Raw genomic sequence first — 19,952 nt, forward strand, 5'->3', positions numbered from 1 at the left:
AACGACAAGTGCTAGGAATGTTGTGTTTGACTCTTGACATGTGAAGTTAATATTATTACTGTTCTTTGAACAGGCTTGTTTCTGGTGCCGGTGACATCAAACTCACCAAAGATGGCAATGTACTGCTTCATGAGATGGTGAGCTGATGCTGTTGACTTTAATAAACTTTAATAAGCCTTAAGTAAGAACATGGTACAATTTGTATTCATTTAAGCCAAGGCTGTCAGCTAAGTACTGCAGTCTTGAGGTATGCCTGTTGGATTAAACCTCAATAATTTTTTTTTGCTGTTTCAAGCAATAACTTAGGGATATTTGCAAATTAATAATAAACTTAAGGCACTGTGTTATATTCTTTGTAATCATGGAAGAATAAAAATTCCTTTGCAATTTTCATAAATATTCATCTTTGAGATTGAAGGATTTAATCTTCTTTTGTAAATATCATTGCATTCTGAAAAAAGGAGTGTTGTAAAATGTTCAAACCTCATTAGTTCTCAATTTTTAAATTTTGGACTTGACATTTACTAAGTATTTGATAATATAAAACTTGTAAACTTGTAGGATCAAGCTTATTTCATTTCTTAATTATACTGTTGACCCTTAGGTTATCTTTTTGTAGCCTTCTCTATCTCATTCCCCTTTCTTTTTAAATCTGTTGCTTACTTTTTCTAGCAAATTCAACACCCAACAGCTTCCTTGATAGCAAAAGTTGCAACAGCACAGGATGACATCACAGGAGATGGTACTACTTCAAATGTTCTAATTATTGGAGAGTTATTAAAACAAGCTGATCTTTACATTTCTGAGGTATTACTATTTCACAGAATTCACTATTTTGAATGAAGTTTATAAAAAATAAAATGGTTTAATTTTAGAGAGAGTACAGGTTAATTTCAAGATATTCTTGGATAATTATAAATGGAAATAGCATTGAACTTCACCCCCCCAATAAATAAATGCCTTTTATTGGAATAATATGCCTCTTTTAAAAATGAAATGGTTAAGATCTATAGAAAGATAAAAAATTACCCATGTACCCAGGAGTAATGGCTTAAGAAAGAAAATGCCACTAATAAAAGTTGAAACCAAATTACACACCTTTAAAAAAATAACTGGAGGGAAAACCTTATTGAAAGTTTCCCATCTTGTGAATTTACCTACCTTTTTAGATTTATTTTCCTTTATAAACCATCTATTCAGATTCCTCCATTAACTAGCCTCAGAAACATCATGCACAGTTCTAGCTCTGTGTCTTTGTTTGATCTCTATTCTTTTCTTAGTATTACCTACCTGTTTCCTATAATTATTTGAATTTTTTCTCTTATTCAGAGACCTTTCAGCAAAGCATTACCCAGTTAAAGTGCTGAAATTATTGCTTCTTTGTGTTTTATTCAGTATTGAGAATTGTCTATTAATTCAGTACCTGCAATTTATCTCAGTTAGGATGCTTTGGCCGGTAAGCAGTAGAAATTAACTAAAACTCACTTAAACAATGAAGAAATTATTAAGCTCCCATAATAGAACATTAAGAGATAAGGATGGATCCAAGTTGAGTTGATTAAAAAATTTATTCAGTCATCAAGAACCTGGGACCTTTCTGTCTCTTAGCTCTTCCATTCATGGTACTGTTTCATCCTAAGGCTTGTTTTTATCTTGAGTGTAAGACTGTCAGAGGAAATCAGGGTTACTTGCTTCTTGGTAATACTCAGTAGGGGACACAACTTCTTTTTTTGTGGTTGGGCCAACTTTAGTCTTATGCTCATTCTAAACCAATAACCATTTAAAGGGGAATTGACTTAAATTAATCAGGATCTACTCCTTGACTGGGAAAAGGGACACCCAAACAATATAAGGTTTGGTTTATTTTGAGAGATTGGTAGATAATGACATAATAATGAAACTGGCAGTTGGTGATAGAGCTAGGCACAGGATATGGCAGAAACCCTGAGGAGGAAAGGATTTCCTAAACTAAACTGTTGTAGTCAGAAAGCAACTCACTGGAGGAAGTAAGTCCTGAGCTAAATTTTCAGGATGGAATGAGCCAGATGAAAGAGTGAGGAGCAAGGAGAATGGCATTCCAGACAGAAGGAACAACATAGTGTTTTATAGAGCAGGCGGCAGTTTGATATTGCTGGAGTTTATAATGATTTGGATGGTAGCAGAGAAGAGGCTGGAGGAGGTGGGAGCCAGATCACAGAGGGTGGTATGTTAACCAGGAAACTTGCACTTTATTCTGATTTGAATAGACTAAACATGTCAACATAGTAACATCATATTGGCATTTTAAATGTTTGGGGACAATTTTAAGGGCGTCATGACAAGAGAGGTTCTAGTAGTCCAGATGAGCAATTGTGATGTCCTGGACTGAGGAAATTTTTGAAAATGGTAATAGCGAGGCTCTAGAGTCAAGTCTCTTGGGTTTAAATCCTGGCTCCACTTTTATAAAAAAATGTTTAGTGATACACTGTAGTTTTACATGTTAGTGGGATTTGCTATTACATATTCATTCACACACGCATACACGTAATTTGGTCAATTTCATTCCCTGGTACATTGCTCCACTTAACTAGTTTGCTAATCTTAGGCAAATTACATTATTCCCTTAAAATTTGGTCACTCACCTGTGTGTAGTGGGAGTAATAACTATCCACTTCATACTGTTGTTGAGAGGATTAAACTAATTAATTCATGTAAAGCTCTTAGGATAGTGCCCAGCACAAATGTTCAATTAAATGTCAACTTTTAAATATTATAGGAGTGACATAAAGGAATGGTGGGAATAAATTAGAAATTGTACCAGCCTTCACAAAATTTGTTAACTATTTTTTTAAAAAATATTTTTGTTATAGATGGACGCAATACCTTTATTTATTTATTTTATATGTGGTGCTGAGGATCAAATCTAGTGCCTTACACATGCTATAGACAGGTGTTCTACTACTGAGCTGCAACCCCAGCCCCTATTTATTATTTTTCAGAGTAAATAATACTGTTTAAAATTGTTTTGTCAGAATTTCAGATCTACAGAAAAGTTGCAAGAATGTTATCCATATTCTCCAATTGTTATAATTTCTCCATTCTTGGCCTTGCTCTGAGATATTTTATATATATATATATATCACACACACATATATATATATATATAATTTTGTATATATAATTATATATAACATTATAATAGAGGAAATCATATATATCACTGTACATATCATACATATCATATTGTACTATATATCAGAGGAAATAATATATTTCATTTTATGTATCTTTTTCTAAATGATTTGAGAGTAAGCTGCAGATATGATCTATTTCAGAATTAGTCGGTGTACATTTTTATAATTAAGGATTCTCTTATATAACCACAGTGTAATTACATAAAACAGGAAATTAATATTAACATTGACTCATTCAAGTAGTACTATTATCTAATCTGCAGATTTTATTCAAATTTCACCACTGCTTCCAATAGTGACCTTTATAGAAAAAGAAAATCTAGGATCATGCATTGCATTCAGTTGTCATGTTCCTTTAGTCTCTTGTAAGCTGAAATAATTCTTGAGCTTCCTTTTATGCTTCATGACATTGCTACTTTTAAGGACTATAGGCCAGTTATTTTATACAAAGTCCCTTAATTGGATTTGTCTCTTTCCTCACAATTATACTCAGCTTATTAATTTTTGGCAGGAAAATCACAGAAGTACTGTTGTGCTCTTCTGAATGCATCCTATCAGAAGGCACATGATGTCTGTCTATCTCATTACTGTGATGTTAACTTTGATCACTGGGTGAAGGTGTTGTTAGCACTTTTTTCTAAATGCTTAGCATTAAAAGGAGCCTTTTTTGTTGTTGCTGTTGTTGGAGCTCATTTAGAAGGGCACCACATGACAATGTAGTCATAATTTTTGGAAATAGAGCAACTTTATCTTTTATAAATTGCTCATTTACATTTAGTGGCATTAATGTGGCTGACATTACTTTTTTAGAATATATTAATAAGAGAGGATAGTTACTTTTGACTTTCAATGATTTACTTCATAATTTTAAATTTCATGTTGATGTAATAGGGCCTGCACCCTAGAATAATAGCAGAAGGATTTGAAGCTGCAAAGATAAAAGCACTTGATGTTTTGGAGGAAGTTAAAGTAAAAAAGGAGATGAAAAGAGAAATCCTCTTGGATGTGGCTAGAACATCTCTACGGACGAAAGTTCATGCAGAACTGGCTAATGTGTTAACAGAGGTATGTGATTAAACTTTTTGTATTGAGAATGAGTATAGCCTAACACATGATGATATTTTTTTTTCCTAGAAGACAGCCAAGATTTGCCTGTGATTCTTTTGAATGTACAACAAAATAAGGAGATAAACACTTACAGGCTTATGTATAGACATTAATTGGTCAGAATAGTATTTGTAGTTTTCCAAAAGTGTCATATTAACACTTATGTGACTTGAAAGTTGGGAGGGAGTTGGCCTCCTGTAGATTATCTCCTATGGGTAGTATACTAGTCTAAACCTAGAAGAGGTCCATATTTTGTTATATGGAGTGACACATGAGGAAGTTGTTTTTGCATTGTGTCTTGTGGTTAAGGTTACTACTTTTACGAAGCATGATTGAGCTGATATATAATATTCACATTTGGGAAATGTGTGTTTGTTTTCTTCTAAAGGAGGAGCATATGTAATATACAGACAAGATTGGTTGGATATTTTAAGAAGGCTTTTATCAGGTGGTTATCATTTGATGACATCATTATTGTTCCCCAGCTTTGCAGTTTCTAAAACTTGACCGTATTAAATGTATCAGAAATGATGAATTCATAGTAACCAAACTCATATTTGTATCTCCAAAAGAAAATGGTGCTTCTGCACAGCAAAGGAAATACAAAGCAGAATGCTATCTTACTAATTTGAGAAATACAAATGCCAAATGGACTGAAACACCTGAGTTGCCTCTGCTTCATTCTCCTTCCCAATAGGAAAAGTGTGGGAAATTGGATTAAAATCAGACAATTTCTTGCTGAGCAGAGTCAGAAGAAGCAGCTACATTTTCTGCTGTTGGAATACTCAAGTGGTTCAAGATCTCTGGTATTTAGGGCAGTCATTTTCTTTCTTTCTTTCTTTTTTCCTTTTTCCACATTTTTTACTGGTGCATTATAGTTGTATAAAATGATGGAATTTATTGTTACATATTCGTACATGCACACAATATAATGATATAATTGGCCAATATCACTCCCCAGCACTTCTTCCTTCCTCCTTTCCTCCCACCTTCCTCTCATCCTTTCTTCCCTTTCCTCTATTGATCTCCCTTTGATTTTCATGAGATCCTCGCCCCCATTTTTATCTTTTTCCTCTCTAGCTTCCACATATGAGAGAAAACATGATCCTTGACTTCAGTTTAACCTATGTTGCTTTATGAAACAGTGTCTAGTTTCATTCATTTTCCTGCAAATGATATAATTTCATTTTTCTTTATGGCTGAATAAAACTCCATTAGTATATTTCCACATTTTCTTTATTCATACATCTGTTGATGGACACTGTAGCTGTTGTGAATTGTGCTGCTCTACACATGGGTATAGACATGTCTCACTATAGTATGCTGACTTTAATTCTTTAGGATAAATACGAAGGAGTTATATAGTTGGGTCATGTGGTACTTCCATGCCTAGTTTTTTTGAGGAAACTCCATACTGATTTTCATAGTGATTGTAATAATTTACAATCCCATTAACAGTGGAAAAGTATTCATTTTTCTCCACATCCTCTCCTTCATTTATTATTTGTATTCTTGATGACTGCCATTCTGACTGGCAAAAGATGAAATCTCAGTGGAGTTTTGATTTCCATTTCCCTAATTGCTAATGATGTTGAACATTTTTTCATATATTTGTTGGTCATTTATATTTCTTATTTTGAGAAGTGTTTGTTTAATTCATTTACCCATTTATTAATTGGGTTATTTTGGGGGGAGATTGTTAAGTTTTTGAGTTTTTAAATATATTCTAGGGCTGGGGATGTGGCTCAAGGGGTGGCGCACTTACCTGGCATGCGCAGGGTGCTGAGTTTGATCCTCAACACCACATAAAAATAAAGATATTGTGTCCACCTCAAACTAAAAAGTAAATGTTTTAAAAATATATTCTAGATATTAATTCTCTGTCAGAGGAGTAGCTAGCAAAGATTTTCAGTCATTCTAGAAGTTCTCTCTTCTCAGTCTTAATAGTTTCCTTTGCTGTGCAGAAGCACCATTTTCTTTTGGAGATATAAAACCACTTATGTTCTTACTACTCAGTGACCTTTGTCTTATTCTCTAATAAGTGCCGCAATTAAGTATTATGTTACTGCAGGTAAAATTTTCTAAGATATAGTGGGTTTTTTGTTTTATTTTAGGGTGGTTATACCTTAGCTCTTAATTTTCATAATTAGTTTTTTTCATATTATTTTATTAATAAAGTGGTTAAAAAAGAAGTAGAAAAACCTAACTTGTCCCAAGAAAACTGCATGAATAATCAAGACTCTTTCCACAAAAAATGTGGAAGACGAATAACCAGACTTCTTCAAAATAATTATCAAAGTAAAAAGTAACTGGCTCATGGTAGTGAAAGGCAAAAACCAGTCAATGCATGTTGAATTATTTTCTGAGCTAACCATAATATATGTTGTGTTTTGGAGCTGGGGTTGTGGCTGAGTGGTAGAGTGCTTGCCTAGCACGTGTGAGGCCCTGGGTTCAATCCTCAGCAGCACCTAAAAATAAATAAAATAAAGGTATTGGGTCCAGCTACAGCTGAAAAAATAAATATTTTTTTAAAAAAGATATGTTGTGTTCTGCTTTTAAAATTGCACAGCCCTGGGGAAATATAGAAAAATAAATGAGACAAGTTTTCCTGGCATGTCAATTTTACTTTACTATTTGGGTGGAAGCATTATTTTCACATTGAAATAAATGTGTGGCATGACCTGGAAACTTTTCATGGAAAAACATGAGACTGAAAAATGACATGTTATTATAGGCAGCAAATTTGAGCTCTTAGATTGCATTTCCTCCTTTTCTATTAAGGTACCCTTTGGTGGAAGAGGTTATATAGTGTTAGTGAGGCAGAAATAGCAGAAATTGACATTAACAGAGACCTGAATTCTAGTCCTGGCTCTGCTACTATTATTTTAAAACTGTAATTTCTTAGGTTCTCTCAATTTTCTTATCTATGTAATAAAGGATTTGGACCTGATGATCTCTGTAGTTCCTTTAGACTCTAAAGTATCCATGGATATTATTTTTTGTCAGTGTCTACAATAAAGTGCTATTTGTTGGCTTTGCCTTATATTTTGAAACCTGAGAAGCCCTTTCTGTGTTTGGTGATTGATTATGGGGGCCAGGTTTTTTTTTTTTTTAATAGTCCAAATAACCAACTATCCTCATTCACTTCTCTTTCAGGCTGTGGTGGATTCCGTATTGGCTGTTAGAAGACCAGGTTATCCTATTGATCTCTTCATGGTGGAAATAGTGGAGATGAAGCATAAAGCAGGAACAGATACACAGTAAATTTTGACAATACATGGGTTTAGAATATTTGGTTTTCTTCAAATATTCTTTCATTAATTTCACTAGTTGTTTTACCTCAACATTAGTCTATTCATTCAACATTCATTGACTGGTTTTTGCCTTTCACTACCATGAGCCAGTTACTTTTTACTTTGATAATTATTTTGAAGAAGTCTGGTTATTCGTCTTCCACATTTTTTGTGGAAAGAGTCTTGATTATTCATGCAGTTTTCTTGGGACAAGTTAGGTTTTTCTACTTCTTTTTTAACCACTTTATTAAGTAATATTTTTCCAGGAATTCATCAATTTTGTCTAAATCTTTAAATATTTGACATAAATGTTCATAAAAATCCTATTTGCAAGATCTATAATGATATCCTTATTTTTCCTGGTGTTGTTTTATTTTTCCTTTTTTTTCATTTTTGATAATTTTTTCCAGGGATTGGTTTGGGTTTTGCTTCATAGTATCTTTCTCCTTATTATTTAATTTCTTTTACTTTTTTGGAGAGATTTTCTTCTTCTATACTATGTATTTTTTCCTCCCTGCCCCTTCCTTCCTTCCTTCCTTCCTTCCTTCCTTCCTTCCTTCCTTCCTTCCTTCCTTCCTTCCTTCCTTCCTTCCTTCCTTCCTTTTCTTTCTTTTTTTTTTTTTGGAGACAGTGTCTCACTATGTTTTCCAGTCTGGTCCAGAACTCCTGAGCTCAGTAATTTCTTCTGCCTCATCCTTCTGAGTAGCTGGGACTTCAGGTGCTTGCCACTGCACCCAGTTCTTGCTTTTCTTTTATTGAGATAGCTACTTAGGTTATTAATTTTCAGCTTTCTATTCTTATAATGTAGTATTTAAGGTGTTAAATTGTCCTGAAAATATTACTTAGCTGCATTCCTTAAATTTTGATATGTGGTTTTATAATTTTTATTCTGTTTAAAATATTTTCTAATGTCCATGAGGGGTGTGTGTGTGTGTGTTTCAGTATTGGGGATTGAACACAGGGCTTTGCATGTACTCTACCATTGAGTTACATCTCCAGCCTTCTTTTTAATTTGATTTGGAGGCAGGGTCTCATAAAGTTGCTTAGACTGACCTCAAATTCCCTATTCTCCTGCCTCAGCTTCTTGAGTAGCTGGGATTACAGGCATGACCCATTGCATCTGGCACTATGATTCTTAATTTCAAAATATTAGGGACATTTTTGTAAATTGATTTCTAGATTAACTATATTATGGTCAGAAACTATGTTCTATGAGATTTCACTGCTTTTGCAGGGGCAGGGGTACTAAGGATTGAACTCAGGGGCACTCAACCACTGAGCCACATCCCCAGCCCTATTTTGTATTTTATTTAGAGACAGGGTCTCACTGAGTTGCTTAGTACCTCACTGTTGCTGAGGCTGGCTTTGAACTGTCGATACTCCTGTTTCAGCCTCCCGAGCTGCTGGGATTACAAGCATTTGCCACTACCCAATGTCATTGCTTTGAAATTTGTTTGACTGTGCATTATGGCTAAGTGTATAAATAGTCAATTTTTGTTAATATTACATGTACTTGAAAAAAATGTATGCTGCAGTTGTTAGGTACAAGTTTATATATGTCCAGTTAGATCAAGGGAATCAAGTTTGTTAATACTTTCATTTAGACCTTCTTATCCTTATTGGTATTTATCTGCTTATTCTGTCAATTACTGAAAGACATATGTTAGTATCTTTCAATGTTACTGTAGATTTGTTTGTATTTTTAGTTTTTTAAAATTTTTTGGTTGTTGTAGAGGGAGATGATATCTTATGTTTTTATTTTTATGTGGTGCTGAGGATTAAAACCAATACCTCACACATGCTAGGCAAGCTCTCTACCACTGAGCTACAACCCCAACCTTGTATTTTTAGTTTTGACAGTTTTGCTTTATATATTTTGAGACTTGTCTTGGCTTGGGAATGTTACTCAGTAGTATAATACTTGCCTAGTATGTGTAAGGCCCTGCGTTTGATCCCTGGCCAAAAGAACCAAACCAAACCAAAACAAAAGCCTGTATTATTAGCTGCATACAGTTTTTAAAGCATTATATTTTTGCAGTGCATTGAACATTTTTAACAATATGAAGTGACCATCTTCTCTCTAGTAATGGCTTAAAAGTATAATTTATCTGATATTGATATAGCTGTCACACCAGCTTTTTTTAAATTAGTATTTGCCTGTCATTTTTTAATGTTTTACTTTCAATCTTTCTCTGTTATATTCTACATGATTTTTTACAATTTTTACTTCTTATAATGATGTGATATAATACAGTGTCTACATGATGAGATGAAGAGAAATGAATGATTTAGGCATTGTGATGTAGTGTTAAGCTACATATAAGCTACTATACCTTCTGATGATACTTAAGAAGAAGGATCATCTTCTTCTGGTAGATCATAGAGCAATGACAATGTCAGTGGTCAGTGATCCTTGACAACTAAAAGAACTCTTGCTGAAATTTTTTGGAAGAACATTATAATCAAAAGTTGTTATTTTTTTCTTTTTGTCTCATCAAGGTGTTGCTGCAGAAGCTAATACTTCAGTGACCATATAAGTAGCTTTAATGTTGCATTCCAGCTGAGGACTGTATTCCATAATTTTGTCCTTTAATGTCTGTGCCATTTAACATACTGGCAAATTTGGGTAATGTCCTCATTGGTGATTCTGCTTCCCTTTCTCCTCCTCCTCCTTCCTCCTCTACTTTTTCTTCCTCATCATCCTCCTCTTCCTCTTCACTTCTTCCTCTTCCTCCTCTTCCTCCACTTTCTCCTTCTCATTGTCCAGGCTGGCCTCAAATTTTTGGACTTAAGAGATCCTCCTGCCTCATCCTCCTCAGTAGCTGAAACTACAGGCATGGCCACCACATCTGACTCGGCTTCTTTGTCTTCCTCTTTCTTTGTAGATGACTCAACAAACATTTCTAATCCCTCATTTGTTAATGTTAAACAGTAGTTGACAGGTATCTGAGGCCATGGGTAATTGAAACTGAGGAAAATGAAACTTCAGACAAGGGGACTACTGTACTTCACTTCTGCTTAAAGTTCATTCTATATAGATTTCCTTTAGTGAAAGTTTGATGGAGGCGTATTGTTAATTTTTTTTCCAGAAAATGCCTTTATTTCATCTTCATTCTTTGTATTTTACTTTTTTATATATCGAACTAGATTCACAGGTACAGATGGTCCCTAACAGTTCAACTTATGATTTTTTAAATTTATAATGCTGTGAAAGTGATATGAATTCGGTAGTAACTATACTTTGAATTTTGATTTTTTCCTAGTAATCTGTGGTGTGATACCCTCTGCCATTGCTGGGCAGTGAGAGTAGCCACAGCTCCCCACCAGTGAACATTTAGGAGAGTAAAGGACCAATATTCTACATTGTACTGTGGAGTAAACTATAATGTTGAGAAGGTTGGGAAAAGTAAATGTCATTTTTGTCTTACAATGATTTCAACTTTGATGATTTTATTGAGATAAAACTTTGTTGTAAGTTGAGGAGCATTTTCTTTGAGCTGATTGAAGGATTGTTATACTGTATTCTGACTTCCATGATTGTTCTTAAGAAATTAGCAGTTTTAATGAAATTTTTAATTGCCTAGATGATGCAGAGATATTTCTCTTTGGTATTCTACACTTTTACTATGATGTGCGTACATGTGAATTTCTTTTTGTTTATTCTGCTTGGTATTTTCTGGGCTTCTTGAGTTTATGAATTGATGTATTTTATTTGGTTCACATCCATTACCTCCTGAAATATTTATTCTGCCCTGTTACCTGTTATTTTTCTTCAGTTAAACATATGCTTGATGTTCTTACTCTGTCTTCCATTTACTTTCTTTCTTTTGAGTTACATTACATATCCAGTATTTGGCTAATTTGTAATTATTTATTTTGTAGTGACTTATTCAATTATTTTCTGTTGAGCAGTGGCTAATCTTTAAATCAATCTTTTGATTAGGAGAAATTTTAGATGAAGTATAATCACTGAAAAGTAACACAATTAAAAGTGTTCCCATCATAATGGTATAGCTTGATGAATTTTATAATATATCTGTATAATTAGGATTCATAAAAGAAACAGATCTCTAAGAACCTTTCCTTGGTATGTTCCCTTTCAGCCTTTATTTGTCAAGAGTAACCTGAATTTCTGTGACATATATTAATATTACTTGTTTGTCTAAGGGGAATCATAAAGCAAGTGCTTTTTTGTATCTGACTTTTTTTAAAATTCAGTATTGTTTTCACTCATCTGAACTGTTCCATGTTCATTCTCATTTCTCTGTAGTATTTTATTGTTACTCTTGCAATCCATCCATTCTGCTATTATTGAATAGTTAGGGAGTTTTCAATTTTGACCTTTATGAGTAGTGCTTCTGTAAACATTATAACATCCTTTTGTTAGACATGTGGATTTGTGTCTGTTGCTCTCTTGGGGGAAAAAAAATGTTTTGTTTTGTTTTGTTTTTTTGAGCTGATGTCTTGCTTTGTTGCCCAGGCTAATCTTGAACTCATGAACTCAAGTGATCCTCCAGCTTGTGCTTTCTGAGTGTTGGAATTGTAGGCGTGTGCCACTGTGCCCAGCTTGTTTGTAAAAAATTTAACGGTGGTGTGTACATGTGTGTATTTCTTTTTGTATTTACTTATAGAAGTTATACTTTGTTCTTCCTTGAATCTGCTTGTCACTTTCTTATGATTTTCTGTTCCCTGGAGATCTTTCCAAAATTACCTTTAAATAAACTCCTTAAAGCATAGAATTTATATCTGATAATATCTTAAATTTTGGTTTGTTTCAGGTGTTAATTATATTTTTCTAGTTCTTGCTCATCATGCTTTGTTTCCATATGTGCCATTCATTGCACTTGAAAGAAGTATTTGTAAAAATAATTTCAGAGGCTGGGAGCAGTGGTTCATGCTTTTAATCCCAGCAGCTCGAAGGCTGAGACAGGAGGATCTCTGGTTCAAAGCCAGCCTCAGCAATGGTGAGGCACTAAGCAAGTCAGTGAGACTCTGTCTCTAAATAAAATACAAAACAGGGCTGGGGATGTGGCTCAATTGTTGAGTGCCACTGAGTTCAATCTCCAGTACCAGAAAAAGAAAGAAAGAATTTGAGACCTAGGATGAAGGTGCCTTTCTGGAGAGAGGCATTCGCTTATGTTGGGAGCCCAGGGACTACTTAAAATTTACAGCTTGAGACTTTTTTGGCATATTCATTTGATATGAATTCTTAATGCCAGTTCATGTGAGGACTGATTATTTCTAGCTCATCCTTCTGTATGACCCTGAGTATGTAGCCTTTTGGGATCTAAGCTCAATGTGAAGATCTCCTATTAGACTCACCACTTTGGATGATCACTGGGCTTTTAATTTTGTCCCATTTTCATTGTGAAGTTATTGGAACTAAAGTTCATATTTGTCTGGCATGTCAAATAACTTTAGAATAAAAAATACCTGCAGTTCCTGTTTTGTTTTTAGTTTTGGTCTTGTAATCTACTATCTTGTACATGTTCAGTGTTGTTAAGTTTTGGTTTATAATACAGCATTATTTAGTTTTTGGTCATAGGGTTGGTCCTACTATTACTGAAGATAGCAAGTTCTTGATTTATATTTCAGAAGGATATCTGTAGTTGTGTGGAGAATACACTTTAGAGCAAGTTGGAAGGTGGGGGAGGGGAAGAAACAGGAGAGCAATTAGGAATTTGTTAATATAGTTCAGGTTAAAAATGAAAATGGTTTAGATCAGGGCATATTTTAGAAGGAAGAGGCAATAGGATTTGGCAATGGTTCTGCATGGAATGAGATAGAAATAAAAGTCAAGGGGTTTTTGCATGATCAGCTGAAAAAGTAGATACACTATATCTTGGGATGGAGAAGAGTGAGAGGAACAAGTTTGAAGAAATAAATGAGTTCATTTTGGGGAATGTTATGTTTGAGATGCCTGTTAAGTATCCTGTGGAGATGTTGAGTAGGTAGTTGGTGTGATGTTTGGAGTTCAGGATTGGACTGGAAATATGTATTTGAGAATCATCAATATATAGATGACTTAAAGCCATGAGAGTAAATGAGATCACCTGGGAGGTGAATAAAAATAGAGAAAAGAGGAAGTTTAAAGATTGAGGCTTGGGAATTCTAATGCCCAGAGTTTGAAAAGATGAAGATTCATAAAGGAGGCTGAGAAGCAGTGGTCACTGAAGTGGGATACCCAAGAGAGTAGTGCCCCAGAAACCAAAAGCAGAAAGTATATTAAGGAGAGAAAGAGCAGCTTTGTTGTATGTTGCTGAAAGTTTAAGTATATTGTTATAAACTGAAAATTGATTGTTATATTTGGAAAACAGTTTTTGGTTTCTTTAATGAGACCTGTTTCTAAAGAGGTAGAGATGAAAGTCAGATTGAAGGTGGGCTCGAGAGAGGAGTTCGGGAAGAAGTGGAAATGCAAATGTGGACCAACCAGAGGAGTTTAGCTTCAAAGTGGAGCAAAGAAATAGAAGAAAATACTGGAATGGAGCTCATGGAGAAGTTTTTGTTTTGTTTTGTTTTAAAGATGGGCTTTATCATAGCAAATTTGTATGCTGATAAGGATGTTCTGATAGGAAAGAAGAATTGATATAGGAGACAATGCCGGAACAGAGAGGGGAATAGAGTTCAGTAAATAAGCAGAGAGATTAACCTTACAGAGGAGGATGAATACTTCATTCATAGCAGTAGGATTGCTAAAGGTAGTGATGGAACAATGTTTCTGTTTTCTCAAAGAAACAAGATCACTTGATGAGAGTGATGAGACAGGAAGCATGAAGGTGGCTTAAAAAGTGGAGAACATTGAATGTTTAGTTTCTTCCTAAATAAAACATCTTCTCACTCAGGAGTTGTAGTAATCTAGTTGTATTAAACATTTGAAAACTTCCTTATAAGTACTTTGAATTATTTAAAAATAATTTCTTTAAGGTGGGACAAATATTGGTTTTCTAAAAGATTCGTAAGTAGAAATGCCATCCTCTAAGTGTGTGTAAATCAGCTTTACAAGTTATAAAAATATATACTTTAGAAAGAATATTTGGCAAACAGAAAAAAAGTGCCCCACTAAATTCCTACCGTGAAAGCCTAGGGGGTTATATTTTTCCTTTTTAATGTCAAGATCCTTATTTCTTTATAAGTATAGTTACATTCATGCTTTAAATGCAAATTGTCATTCAGTGATTATCAACTATCCTGTAAATATTTTTCCACTTTATTATTATTTTGGTGCTGGGGATTGAATCTATGGGTCCTTTACCACCGAGTTACATCCCCAGCCATTTTTAAGTTTTTATTTTGAGATAGGTTCTCTCTGTGTTGCCCAAGCTGGCCTCAAACTTGGGATCCTCCTGCTTCAGCCTCCTGAGTTACTGGGATTAAGGTGTGCATCACTATGCCCAACTCTGTTACATAGTATTTGTGACCATCAAATAGTTGGGTCATTATTTGCTGAGCAATATACTATTGTTAGATATTTAGGTAACAGTTTTAGTTGTTTCATGTAATTATTTTGAACAGATTTTTCCTAAGAGCTTCATTTTATACCTTCCTTTCATTACTTGATCAGTGGTGTCATGTTTTTGAGCTGTAGAACTTAGAGAATAATTCTGGTTTGACTTTTCATTGTGAGTTCACAGTCATACTATGTTAAAATAGATTCTCTTTTCTGATTTTACTAATTACATGTTAGATTTTGAAGTTTTCACAAAGAAACAATGTGTGCCTTGGCTGTTTTGTTATAAATTTGAGTATAATTTATGTCAAATTTTAGAGTGTATATTCAAAGTAAGAAACTGCATGTTTTAATAGGTTGATCCGAGGATTAGTTTTGGATCATGGTGCCCGTCATCCAGATATGAAGAAGCAAGTAAGAGATGCATTTATTCTTACTTGCAATGTGTCACTAGAATATGAAAAAACGTAAGTGATAATTTCTCTTTATAAATTTTTAAACTATTTTTTCTAAAAGTGTTTTAAAATCTCTTCCCTCCTAGATTTCTTCTGTTTCCTTCTTTCCCTCTGTCTTTATCTTGTTTTTATTAATCTTTTAGAGAGGTGAACTCTGGTTTCTTTTACAAGACTGCAGAAGAGAAAGAGAAATTGGTAAAAGCTGAAAGGAAATTTATTGAAGATAGAGTACAAAAAATAATAGACCTGAAAGAGAAAGTCTGTTCTGAGACCAATAAAGGATTTGTTGTCATTAATCAAAAGGTGAGAAAAAAACATTTAGATTTTAATTATTTGTAAGTTTTTTTCAGTATTTCTCAAAGTGTGCTTTATGGACCCTGAGGGTTCCAAGGACCCTTACAGGGACTCTGATGTTAAAACTATTTTCATGTTAATAATCCTTTCACATTGTGCTGACATTTGCAATGATGGTGCAAAAGCAACGGTAGATAAAACTGCCAGCACCTTAATACAAATGAAGGCAGCAGCCCCAACTATCCTGGCAGTCCTCATCGTCTTTATGCCACACCACCACACACTTTCAGAAAAAAGAAAGGCAGTTTCATTTATGAATGTTTTGATCAAATGGTAACACTAGTAAGTTTTATTAAATTTTGATCCTTAATGCATTCTTTTATAAATCTTATGTGATAAAATATGAAATACACAAAGAGAACTTCTACTAAAATACCAAAATGGGATAGCTGTCTTGAAGTAAACCCTTGAATGATTGATCTGTGAGCTAAACTAGTTACTTTTATTCATTTTTACTTGAAAGAATGACTGATAGACAAACTATATATTATTTAGATTTGGGTATTTGGAAGATTTTTCTGAGAAATGAATGAAGCAATTTTATCACTTCAAGGAAAATACCTGACAGTGTTTGTTGCCAGTGGTAACATATGAGTCTAATGTAGTTAATCAATATATTTTTTTAATATTTATTTTATAGTTGGAAACAATACCTTTATTTCACTCATTCATTTTTTTACGTGGTACTGAGGATCGAACCCAGGGTCCTGTGCACACGAGACGAGTGCTCTACCGCTGAGCCACAACCCCAGCCCCAAGTTAATCAATATTTAATAAATGACTAAACATGCAGGATTTTTCAAAATCACACATAGATAAATAATGCATTTTAAAGTATAAGACCAATGTTTGAGCATAGTGATGCAGGCCTGTAATTCCAGTGACTTAGGAGGCTTGAGGCAGAAGGATTGCAAATTTGAGGCCAGCCTTGGCAACATAGTGAGACTGTGTCTCAAACTAAAAATTAAAAAGATTGGGGATGTAGCTTTGAGGGAGAACACCTGTGTGTTCAATATCCCATATCAAAAAAAAAAAAAAAAAGACCAATGGATTTTAATGTGAGAGAGTCTGAAAAGTTCATTCATAGTGGTTCCTTTATTCCATATTGAAACCAAATTTTCAGATACTATTACATGTTGAGTTTTGGTATACATGTTGTTTTAGTCAGTTTTTTCGCTGCTGTGACCAAAATACCTGACAAGAACAATTAGAGGAAGAAAAGTTTATTTGGGGCCTCATAGTTTCAGAGGTCTCAGTTTATAGATGGCCCATTCTATTCCTTAGGGCCTGAGATGAGGCACAACATCATAGCAGATGATTATGGTGGAGGAAAGCAGCTCAGGACCTCATACCAGGAAGCAGAGAGAAACTCAACTCACCAGATAAGAAATAAGTACCTCAAAAGAAGACTCCCAATGACCCACTTTCTCTAGCCACACTCTACCTGCGTTCACTTACCACTTAGTTAATCCCCTAATCAATTCAGCTCTAAACACTTGCATTGTGTCATATGTGAGCTTTTGGGGGATATCTCACATCTAAACTGTAACACATACAGTATCAGAGAAGAATACCCAGTTGTCTGAAAAGGCTTTTAGGGATTGAACCCAAGGGCATATAAGTACTGAGCCATATTCTCATCTCCATCCCCTTTTATTTATTGATTGATTGAGACAAGGTCTCATTAAGTTGCTTAGAGCCTCACTAAATTACTAAGGGCCTCTCTATGTTGCTGATATTGGCCTTAAACTTGTGATCCTCCTGCCTCAACCTCTTGAGTCATTAGGATAACAGGCATGTGCAGCTGAAAAGTCCTTAAAAATATTTCCACACCCAGCTGAAAAGTCTTTAAAAATATTTCTCTTTCCAATTTTTATCTATGTGGGGCCAGAGTTCTTTATGTATCTGAACCAAAACAGCATATTATACCAAACCAAATGCAGAAACATATATGAGAATCTACCTGTCTTTTATTTAGACAGACTTTAATTAAAGAGATTTGCAAAAATGTAAATCATTCTCATGTAAATCATTTTGGAAAGTATAGTAAATTTTTATTAAAAAGTATTATTTATGTTAACATAAAATAGATATATTATTTTAATGGTTAACAAATATTTTTAAATTTCTTAATTTTAACTTATAATAAGATAAACAGATATAGCTCATATAAACAAAAGCTCTTTGGGTTCTTAATTTTTAAGAGTATAGGGCTGGGGATGTGGCTCAAGTGGTAGAGCGCTCGCCTGGCATTCGTGCGGCCCAGGTTCGATCCTCAGCACCACATACAAACAAAGATGTTGTGTCCGCCGAGAACTAAAAAATAAATATTAAAATTCTCTCTCTCTCTCTCTGTTTAAAATAAAAAATTCTCTCTCTCTCCCTCTCTCTCTCTAAAAAAACAAAACAAAACAAAACAAACAAACAAACAAACAAAAAAACAGGCTCCTTGCTGAGGACAACAGGGCCTTGTTGTATCTTCATGCAGTCACCAGAGCCCACCACTTGCAGAATAAAGCCCAAGTTCACAGCTGCTTGTTCAAAGGCCCTTTGACCTCTGAGGAGCCTTCCTTCTTGGCCACCTTTCCTGCTTTCCTCACCTCATTAAAAAAAAAAAAAATTTAAGAGTATAAAATGATACTGAGATACAAAAGTTTGAGAAATGCTCGTTTAATATATGTTTATGCCTAGGAGAGTAGCTCAGTGATAGAGTGCTTGCCTAGCATGGGTTTGATATATAGCACAGAAAAAAATATACAATTTTTGTGTTATTTAATCATAGGGAATTGATCCATTTTCCTTAGATGTTCTTGCAAAACATGGAATAGTAGCTCTTCGTAGAGCCAAAAGAAGAAATATGGAAAGGTAAGCTTGTGCATTGTACATCTCAACTTCTTTAAACAAACTGAAGTTATTCCATGTTTAATCCTTTAAGTTTATAAGTAAACATTGTTGAACAAAATAGTAGTGCATGAATTCCAAATTTTGTTCTTAATTCTAATAAACAGTTGAAATTGTAAAATTAGGGTCAAGTACAAGGAAGGTTTTCATATTTTTAAGAGAGATTTTAAAAACAATGCAATGTAATGGGATGTGATCTCACTTACATGTGGAGTCTAATAATGTTGCAGTCATAGAAGTAGAGAGAAAATAGTAACAAAGGCACATACCTGTAATCCTAGCAACTCCGGAGTTTAAAGTAGAAGAATTTCAAGTTCGAGGCCAATCTCAGCGACTTAGTGAGATCTTAAGCAACTTAGTGAGACCTGTTTCAAAATAAAGAATTGAAAGGGCTGGGGATGGTAACTCAGTGATAAAGCACCACCCCTGGATTAAATCCCCAGTATGGTAGGGTGGGGTAGATAAAAGAATGGTAGTTTACCAGAGGCTGGGAAGTTTGGGGGTTTAGAAGATATAGGTCAAAGTATACAAATTTCTGTTAGGAAGAATAAATTCAAGGATCTTGTACAACATAGTGACTGTAGTTAATAATATACGTATTATTGAAAATGCTAAGACTAGATTTTTAAGTGTGGTCACCATAAAAATGATAACTATGAAAGTTAATGCATCTGTTAATTAGCTAGATTTAGCCATTTTGCTGTGTGTGTGTGTATAAAATTTCAAAATATGTTGTATGTTTTAAATACATTTATTTGTCAACTAAAAAGTAAAAAACTGCCTCCAAATAATATAACACAGCAACTATATAGTCTTTTATGTTAGAACCTTTCATCTTTAAGAAGTTAGCCTTTATGTTTTCCATAACCAAAACTATGTAATTTCAGACTCTCTCTTGCTTGTGGTGGAGTGGCTGTGAATTCTCTTGAAGACCTAAATGCAGAATGCTTGGGACATGCTGGTCTTGTATATGAGTACACACTAGTGAGTATTTTTGTGAATAATTTTTATAGGGCTGGGGTTGTAGTTCAATGGTGGAGCACTTGCCTAGCATGTGTGAGGCACTGGGTTCAATCCTCAGCACCAATAAATAAGTAAAATAAAGGTATTGTGTCCTTCTACCACTAAAATAATATTTAAAAATAGTTGTTATAAAGTGAATAACAAAAAAAAAAAAAAACTAAGGAGAAACACTGGCTGCAGAGGAAGTCAACACATTACA

General features: G+C 34.2%; 1 protein-coding gene across 4 annotated transcripts in view; it reads left to right on the forward strand.

Moving 5' to 3' along the window:
- Positions 1 to 19,952, forward strand: part of Cct6b (chaperonin containing TCP1 subunit 6B) — a 50,484-nt gene that overhangs the window by 19,129 nt on the left and 11,403 nt on the right. For 3 of the 4 annotated variants that reach the window (XM_013359816.4, XM_021728057.3, XM_005327771.4), the window contains exons 2-9: positions 74 to 137; positions 673 to 807; positions 4,065 to 4,238; positions 7,437 to 7,540; positions 15,377 to 15,487; positions 15,619 to 15,778; positions 18,612 to 18,694; positions 19,618 to 19,714. In XM_013359816.4, coding sequence (XP_013215270.1) covers positions 135 to 137; positions 673 to 807; positions 4,065 to 4,238; positions 7,437 to 7,540; positions 15,377 to 15,487; positions 15,619 to 15,778; positions 18,612 to 18,694; positions 19,618 to 19,714 — 867 coding nt within the window. In that variant the 5' untranslated portion in view covers positions 74 to 134. The remainder of the gene's footprint in view (positions 1 to 73; positions 138 to 672; positions 808 to 4,064; positions 4,239 to 7,436; positions 7,541 to 15,376; positions 15,488 to 15,618; positions 15,779 to 18,611; positions 18,695 to 19,617; positions 19,715 to 19,952) is intronic. The other variant, XM_005327773.5, reaches the window with a different exon arrangement.

This window comes from Ictidomys tridecemlineatus, chromosome 3 (genome assembly GCF_052094955.1).
Source record: "Ictidomys tridecemlineatus isolate mIctTri1 chromosome 3, mIctTri1.hap1, whole genome shotgun sequence".
Lineage (NCBI taxonomy): Eukaryota > Metazoa > Chordata > Mammalia > Rodentia > Sciuridae > Ictidomys > Ictidomys tridecemlineatus.